This window comes from Pinus tabuliformis, chromosome 5_2 (genome assembly GCF_031772625.1).
Source record: "Pinus tabuliformis cultivar Carrire ecotype Pingquan chromosome 5_2, CPIR1, whole genome shotgun sequence".
Taxonomy (NCBI): Eukaryota; Viridiplantae; Streptophyta; class Pinopsida; order Pinales; family Pinaceae; genus Pinus; species Pinus tabuliformis.
The window spans coordinates 580,734,867-580,743,427 of record NC_142306.1 but is presented as its reverse complement, the minus strand read 5'-3'; the positions used below and the strand labels follow the sequence as shown (position 1 = coordinate 580,743,427).

General features: G+C 38.1%; 1 protein-coding gene across 1 annotated transcript; it reads left to right on the top strand.

Moving 5' to 3' along the window:
- Window positions 1–6,023: 6,023 nt before the first annotated feature.
- LOC149160311 (uncharacterized) lies at window positions 6,024–6,992 on the top strand. The gene has a single exon (XM_089434576.1). It carries the CDS (start codon window positions 6,024–6,026, stop codon window positions 6,990–6,992), a length of 969 nt encoding a protein of 322 aa, XP_089290702.1.
- Window positions 6,993–8,561: the final 1,569 nt, after the last annotated feature.

Genomic DNA, 8,561 nt, shown 5'->3' with positions numbered 1-8,561 from the left:
CAATTTTTAAACATCCTGTAGAAATTTCTGAACATCCTGTAGAAACTCCTGAACTTCCTATAGAACCCCTGCAGACTTCCTGTAGAAGCTCACAAATGAGGTTTCTTGAGAGCCAAACTTTGTGAAACTCTCTGGAAGGGTGTTAGGGACTCCTTAGACCCTCTCTGAACCTTCCTGACCTCTTCCAAGCATTTCTCCTCCTTGATCCACCCCTGCACAGTAAAAATCCAGTCAAAGGCACATGCATGATAATTCTAATAACCTATTCAAAAATACAAAAATATGTTTTCTTCAGGTAGAGGTAGTCTAGACACATGTATTTTACCTTCATAGAAGTAATGGCATTCCTTCCAATAGTTTGCATTCTCTCCTTTGCATCAGTAGGACTAGCTGGTAGAATTAGGGTTTGCTAGGGTTTGCGTTACTTTCTGGCTTTCAGTTCTTTCCGCAAGTAGAGTAGCTTCCTTTGAGTTAGCTTTCATCCATCAGTTAAAAGGCTTCTTCTAAGAGCTCATAGAAGTTGGCTTAAGCCCCTAGCAAGACTTGTGCCAACTGACCAAGTGATAGCTGCGGCAAGAGCTAGTACTTGTGCATACAGCGTCGTCGCTTCCAAGTTTGTTACGAACTACCGGGTTGATATAAGTAAAGAAGGGAGTCCCAGGAGTTGCAGCATTATTGCTGCAATACTGGAGCCCACCAGATACCTTGCCCTCTATAGTTACTCCACTAATTACGGCGACAACTACAACTCTTCCATTCAAGGCGCTCAATCCTTACCGAAAGTATTGGTTAATCCAAGGTAGAGCATCTGCAAAAATAGCATTGAAGACTTACAACAATGTGCGGGGCTCAGGAAAAGTTTTTGGATTTGACTTTATCAATCGTGATAAGGAAGAGATCCACCTTTCTACATTTGCTGAATTGGCTGAATCTCTTTATAGTCTTGTTCAAGTTGGCCAACTATACATTGTTTCAAATGGCACAGTCAAAGAAGCAAACCCAAACTACAACCACCTCAAGAACAAATGGGAAATTTACTTGTTTGCTGCTTCCACTGTCAATCCATGCCCCATAGATGATCCAACGTTTCCTTACTAGAGCTTTCACTTCAAAACTATTGCAAAAATAAAAAATGCAAGTCCAAATATGAATGTGGATGTGATTGGTGTTGTTACCTCCACCTCACCTGCATCAACAATTCGACAAAAATACGGAAGTGAAACATCAAGGAAAACACTCATATTAAAAGACAAGTCAGGTTTTAGCATTGTTGTAACATTATGGGGAGACCATTGTGACTCTATAGGACAAAACTTTGATGAATTCTACTCTTTTGACAACCCACCAATCCTTGCAATCAAAGGAGGTCATGTATCTGAATTTAACGGCACCACAATAGGGACGACATCAAAAAGCACTCTCATCATAAATCCACAAGTTGAAGAAAATCATCAACTACATGCATGGTTCCGTGAAATAGGTTATAGCTCTTCTTCTCCATCTTTGAGTAGAAATTATGGTGTTGCTTCGAAACGTGCCCTACCACGAAAGACGTTTCATGAAATTGCTTACATGCAAACGTCCGAGAAAGCAATATGGGTTTTAGTTCGTGAAACAATAACTGCTGTTCACATGGACGACTTCTACTTTCTAGCATGTCCATTAGATTTTAATGGAAAAGAATGCATGAAAAAGGTTGTGGACCATTCTAACAATCTTTGGCATTGTACAAAATGTAATGACGACTTCCCAGAATGTGACTACCGTTACAAACTTAAAATTGAGCTACATGACCACACCAGGCACCTACAGAATGTCATAGCTTTCAATGACGCAGGAAACGAGCTCATGGGCATCACGGAAAAATACCTGTTCCTTCTTTCTATTGAACCCACTGATCTGCAAGAAATTTGTGGCCGAATTACAGGATGCTGCTTCCTGCTAACACTTTCCATTAAAACAGATTACTTCAACGGTGTTGAGCACTTGCAACCAATACTGTTAAATTCAGAAGAAATTTAATATGCCTCTGCATGCAAAGAAGCCCTTAATGACATTCAAGCAATGTCCATTTCAAAACAGCCTGTTGTTCACCGACTTTGAAAACTTTTTATGGTCTCTTCAAACACTACTACTTGTACATAAACTGGCATTTCTGAATTACGCCCATGCTATTGTAATGCACACTTTTGCTGCAAATACTCTCTTCCAGTTATTCCAAAATATGTATGTTTACCCTTTGCATTTTACATAATATAGATATCAACATTTGTAAAGACTTACTACATGAGTTTTCCTTTCATTTTTTACATGGCTATACTTTGATCTCTTGCTTGCTAAACTATTCATGCTATCGTTCAATCTTGTCAAAAAAAAAATAGAACAGAAGAAAGCAAAATAATGGTTATCTTTCTCTTCTCCTCTCAATAATAGATGCCATAATAACTTATGTTTTTGTAATACTGTTAATTGCATGTTTTTCCTTTTACCTATTCTACCTACACTTCACCGATGTTCAAATTAAAAAAAGTAATTCTAAAACATGTAACATATTCTCCAAACATGCAATACTTGTTTATGAAAACTAACAATAATTATTTGTACTTGTTTAGATTTGCCAAAAAACACTCAAAAGGCGGATAAAAATGAGCGGCATCATCTTCTTTACGCACAGCACAAGGATACAATAAATGCACGTCGGTGACTTCTTTATAAAAACCGCAACAACCCTACTACTTCCTCTACATCCCTTCCCATCTAAAATGCTCTCCCAACTATACAAACCAACCCACCTCACCTTCATCAAATCCAATATAACCTTCCCCTTAATGAAGGACATCGTCACTTTCAAAAAAGGATAGATGAACTTTCTACCATGCATGTTTGCACAATATGCAAAGAATCATACCCAGGAATGAAAACAAAACTTCTACACAGTAGCCTTTCTTGCTTTCGTTGTGCATCATCTAATTCCACCAATCGTTTTTCTGAACTGAACAACATGAACCCTGGTGAACAACCCTATGTCCTTCAACATTTAACACAAGTTGAAGAAATGATCATTACACATGTAAACCCCATTCTACAAGTCACTCATGCCCGTGGTGGTTAATACAAATATAGCGGCCATACAATTAGCTTCCCTCAAGACATCACTACTATTGCCAACTACTTACCTCGAATGATTTCTGACATAGACATCCTCATTGTCAAAAGGCACAATCCATCTGAAAAGGCTTATGAATTCTTCGTTTGCAAATCATGTGTCCTTGCAGCACTTGAATACAAAATAAAAATTGACTCTTACTGTAGTGATGTTCAATTCAGTTCATCTGCAATTTCTGCACTACCAGATCACCCTACAAATATTTCTTCTCTTCTCCATAACGTAACCACCTCCTCTTTAGAGCCCCATCAAACCACTACTAATTCTACTTATGATACTGATGTCATGCTACCTCCATTAGAAATCCAACCCTCTTCTTTCCTTCCAGTACTCCCAAATTCATCTACTAAACTTAAGCACATTTGTGATTATTTGCACTTTCCCCATGCAAATTCAACAAGCTCTATTGATTGGCCTCCACTATCTTCAACAGCTATGAATGAATACAACATCGTAGGCCTCTTTGCCATGGCATTCCCCACACTCTTTCCTACAGGCATTGCCATGATCATGCAACCAAGACTTACAAAAGTTGAGATGCATGAATATGCTTTGCACTTGCTGCACTACCATGATAACCGATTTGGCCAATAAACAAGATTCCACTACTATCTTTATAACATTCTAATGCGCCACCGTAGCCAAACAACTGATAGTGTTTTTGTGAAGAAGTACATTGAGAACAACTTGCCAACAACGGTTTTGGACCTGTGACAGTGTCTCCATGACTCTCTAGATTCAAGACTGCCAGAGAAAATAATGCGATTTGGTTCAGGCCTATGAGGAACACGGTCTTTCTGGAACAAACGACACTCTGAACTGACTGACATGATCACACAAATAGGAAGCCCGACATTATTTTTCACTCTTAATGCATCTGATCCTAAATGGCATGACTTGCACATGATCATGCCTACCAGTGTTCCTTCCAGTTCAGAAAATGACTTCCAATGGAGAATTCAAAACATCATTAAAAAACCACATCTAACATCCCAATATATGCACTGCAGATTTACAATTTTCCTCAAAGAAATCCTGCAAAAAGGCCTCCACTCAATAAACTACTAGTGCAGGTATTTTTTAATATCCATTTCCCTCTACATTGATTTCTACGCTGCGTATATGTTTTAACCAAAATTTACCTTCATATTATATTCAGATACGAATGGCAACATAAAGGATCTGCACACATTCATGGCTTCCTCTGGCTGCAAAATGCACCAAATATGGACATAATTGACTGGAAAAATGCAATGGAAGTTGCTAATGCACATAATTATTTTGACCACTACATAACTGCCTGGAATCCACGTCAGGCAGAGTACCGAAATATTCTGCTTCACCAATCAACAATTCATAACCCATGTCTTCTTGACACAGAATCAATATTCAAGTCCATCTAGTCTGAAGACTATACAGAGCTTGTCAACTATGTTCAACGTCATACAAAGTGTCATGAATCTTCTTGTCTCTGCAAGAAAGACAATGTACTTAGCTGTCGGTATGGAGTGTCGTGGGAATTAAACTCTACATCTTCACTTTTCATTGATGATAAAGGGCATAGCACCTACGTCCCTGCTCGCAATGATGAAAGATTGAATATTCACAATGCCGATCTACTCTCTATCTGGAGAGAAAATGTTGATTGTCAACCAGTCCTATCTCGCCATGCTGTGTTAAAGTATATTGCAAAGTATGCAGCAAAAGCAGAAACAAGATCTGAGAGCTACCGTCAAATGTTATCACGACTTTCACAAAGTGCCATTCCAGAAGCACCTACTGTTGTTGTTATCCGAAAACTCCTCATAGAAACCATTGCAGATAGAGACATTGGAGCGCAAGAAATATGCCATATGTTACAAAATCTGCCTCTCTCTTTGTGCAGCCATACATTTCATTCTTTGAATGTCAACAAGGCTATTTTCAAACGTGTTTCGCAAGATACTGAGAATCCCCGTTCGACACCAAACTTCATCCTTGCATACATGAACATGCCTGTTTCATTAGAATCACTTCCCCTCCTTGAATCTGCATGCTCATGGTCATATTATGCCAAAAGAAAAAAAGAAAAAAAAAAATCTAATGGAAACACATATTCCCTCCAATGATTGTACATGTCTTGCCCCACTACAATGTCATTCCTTCCTCTGATGATCCTTTCTATGCCACTTTTTGCTGGAGTGAATTACTATTGTATTTCCCCTTCCGCACACTCCCCAATGATATTGGTTCAACTGATGCAGAAATAATTACACACTGGGAACAAATAAAGGGTACATATACACCATGGCATGTCCATCGAGAAATTGAAAACCCACAAACCCCACATACTGAAGATCAAACTACCCCCGACACCCCCCCTGATTCCATGCAGATGAATGAATGGAAAATCCTCTCTCAATTGCACCTAGGTTACAATATTGCAGTTGATGACCTCGACATGATTGGCTACCGCAACTTCGATGCCAACCACAATTGATCGCATACTACTATCCCTCCCCACTTGCAAGAAACTACGATAAATTTCGTTGAATTCAATCACTCAACTATTCAAAACCAACATCATTCTTTTTCCAACCTTCCCCAAGATCACACATTATCTCCTACCCAAAACATAGCTTTTACCACTATTTTTTCACACTTTAAAACCCCTTTGCCAAAATGCCCACGCAAAATCATCATACAAGGAACAGCTGGGACAGGAAAATCCCATTTGATTAACTGTCTACACCATGCATTTGTGGAAAACTCACCAACAAACAAAAACCCTTTATTATTACTTGCACCAACCGACGTTGCAACTTTCAACATAAATTCCCTCACAATTCACTCTGCCCTTCGTATCCCTATCCAAACAATGCATCCTCTTGAAGGCCAACCACTCCTACAACTGCAAGAGCAACTCCGTCATGTAGAATATATTCTCATTGATGAAATGAGTGTCATTGGTCCAAAAATTCTTTCTCGCATTGACGATCGTCTAAGAGAGGCATTCCCTCTTCACCAAAATGCACCATTTGGTAATCGCTTAATTATCCTTGTCGAAGATTTAGGCCAGCTACCACCTATAAAAGACATTCCTTTATACACTGGGACATCACGTGGCACTGCACTTTGGCACAACTTTGACACATTCATAACACTTTCAACCGTGTTTTGTCAACAAGGAGCTAGCCCGTCCCAGGTTGCTTTCCGGAAAATACTCACAAATCTCAGAAATGGAATATCTACACATGAAGATTGGCAACTCCTAATTTCAAGGACAAATTCTTCTCTAACGCATGAAGAGAAATTCACATTTGAAGAATCCATGCACCTATATGCAATGAACAACTCAGTTGTGTTGCATAATAAGAAAATGCTTAAAAAATTGAACATCCCAGTCACGCTTTGCTCTGCAGAACAACAAAGACAGAAAACTTCTACTATAGCAGAAGATGAGCATTTGCCTACAAAAGTGCTCTTATGCAACGAACAAAAAGTTATGCTCACCAGCAACTTATGGGTGAATGCAGGCCTCATCAATGGTGCACTTGGGAAAGTCATCTCGATATTTTATTCAATTGACTCAAAGCCCCCAGAATTACCATCCTTCGTGGTTGTCGACTTTCAACAATACAGAGGAACACCATGGGACATTTCACACCCAACATATGTACCCATTTCTCCCATCATAAGGGGTACACACTGTCAAATACCACTTCAAATGGCATGGGCTTTAACAATACACAAGTCACAAGGAATGACATTAGACAAAGCAACAGTAGACATCGGCACCAAAGAACGACAAGGACTAACGTTCACTGCAATTTCAAGAGTGCAGTAATTGGCAGACATTCAAATCAATCTAGCATTTCCATTCTCACGCATTGCACAAATGCATGAAAATCCATATCTTAAGTGTAGAAAGCAAGAGGAATCATTGCTCGCATCAAAATCTATGTAGGAGAATACACTCTAGCCAATCGTACAACCTGTATTCCAGATTTACCCACATGGTAAACACCACTTACTACATAACCAAATTTCACATACATTTGCTTGCTATTACATTTAACCTCATATGATTTTATATTAGTTTAAATTTCGTTTATTTTATTTCAAATCTTCAAACAAAATGTTTTCCACTACGAACAGCAAAGTCTAGCATTCACTGCAATTTAAAAATTTCTTTAGAAATTTATTTATTTTAATTCATTTCTTTAAAAAAATGCTTTTAGCAAACACATCCATTGTCACTTACAATGTTTTCTTTTTGGATGGCAACAGGTATGGATATAGGCGACCTCTGAATGTTGTATGAGTATTGCCAAGAAATATAGCAACAAGAACTTACATTACAAGATATGCAAACAAGGATATTGCCCCAACAATCATTGCCTCTTTACCATTTGCGTCCAACCATTGAATTGTTAAAGAAGATAAGAAAAATACTCAAGAAAACAATTCACATCCATGAAAGGGACGCACACAGGAAAATGCAGAATCAATTGCAGGAACAACTCGCACAATTTGGGACCACAATAAACATTAACTGGTGTTGCCGATGACATGCCCCATCATGCATATATGATTAGCTGCTCATTGTCAATTACATCTACATGTCATAGAATGCTTTTATTGTATATATGTTTAGATGTCACTTGATAGTTCCATTAAGTTTGCAGCCAGTTTTGGATTTCTTCCATAAACAGTTTTGAAAGTAGTATGAACTATGGATTTGTTTACACGGGAATTGTGGCAAACTTAGCTTCTGGGAAAGTGAAGTCCCATTGTGTCAGGTACCAAAACTATTCTGCAACAAATTTCTGAGGCTTCTGTTTGTAACTTTATCACCATTATTTGCCCATCATCTTGCGCATGTTATGTGGAACTATGCACTAAATATTTTTATCTAGCTTTTGCAATATAGTCCTCCAAAATGATATAGAAAGTTAGTATGATAGTATCCCTATCACTAAATATAGCTTTGGATAACTAAACCTTCTTTGAAAAATAGGTCAACTATTTCCTCTATTTGCCCATCATCTTGTGGATGTTAGGTGGAGCTAGGAACTAACTAAACCTTTTTATCTTGCTTTCACAATAAAGTCCTCCAAAATGGCATAGAATGTTAGTATGGCAGTATCCTTGTCACTAATTGTAGTTTTAGATAGCTATGCAAGCACAAAAGCTTATTTCAAAGATAGTCCAATTATTTCCTTTGTTTTCCCATCATCTTGTGGATATGAGATGGAGCTATGCACTAAATATTTTTATCTAACTTTTGCAATAAATTCCACCAAAATGACATAGAAAGTTAGTATGATGGCATCCCTGTCACTAATTATAGTTTTGGATAACTATGCAAGCACGAAAGCTTCTTCAAAAAATAATTCAATTACTTTGCTTGCAT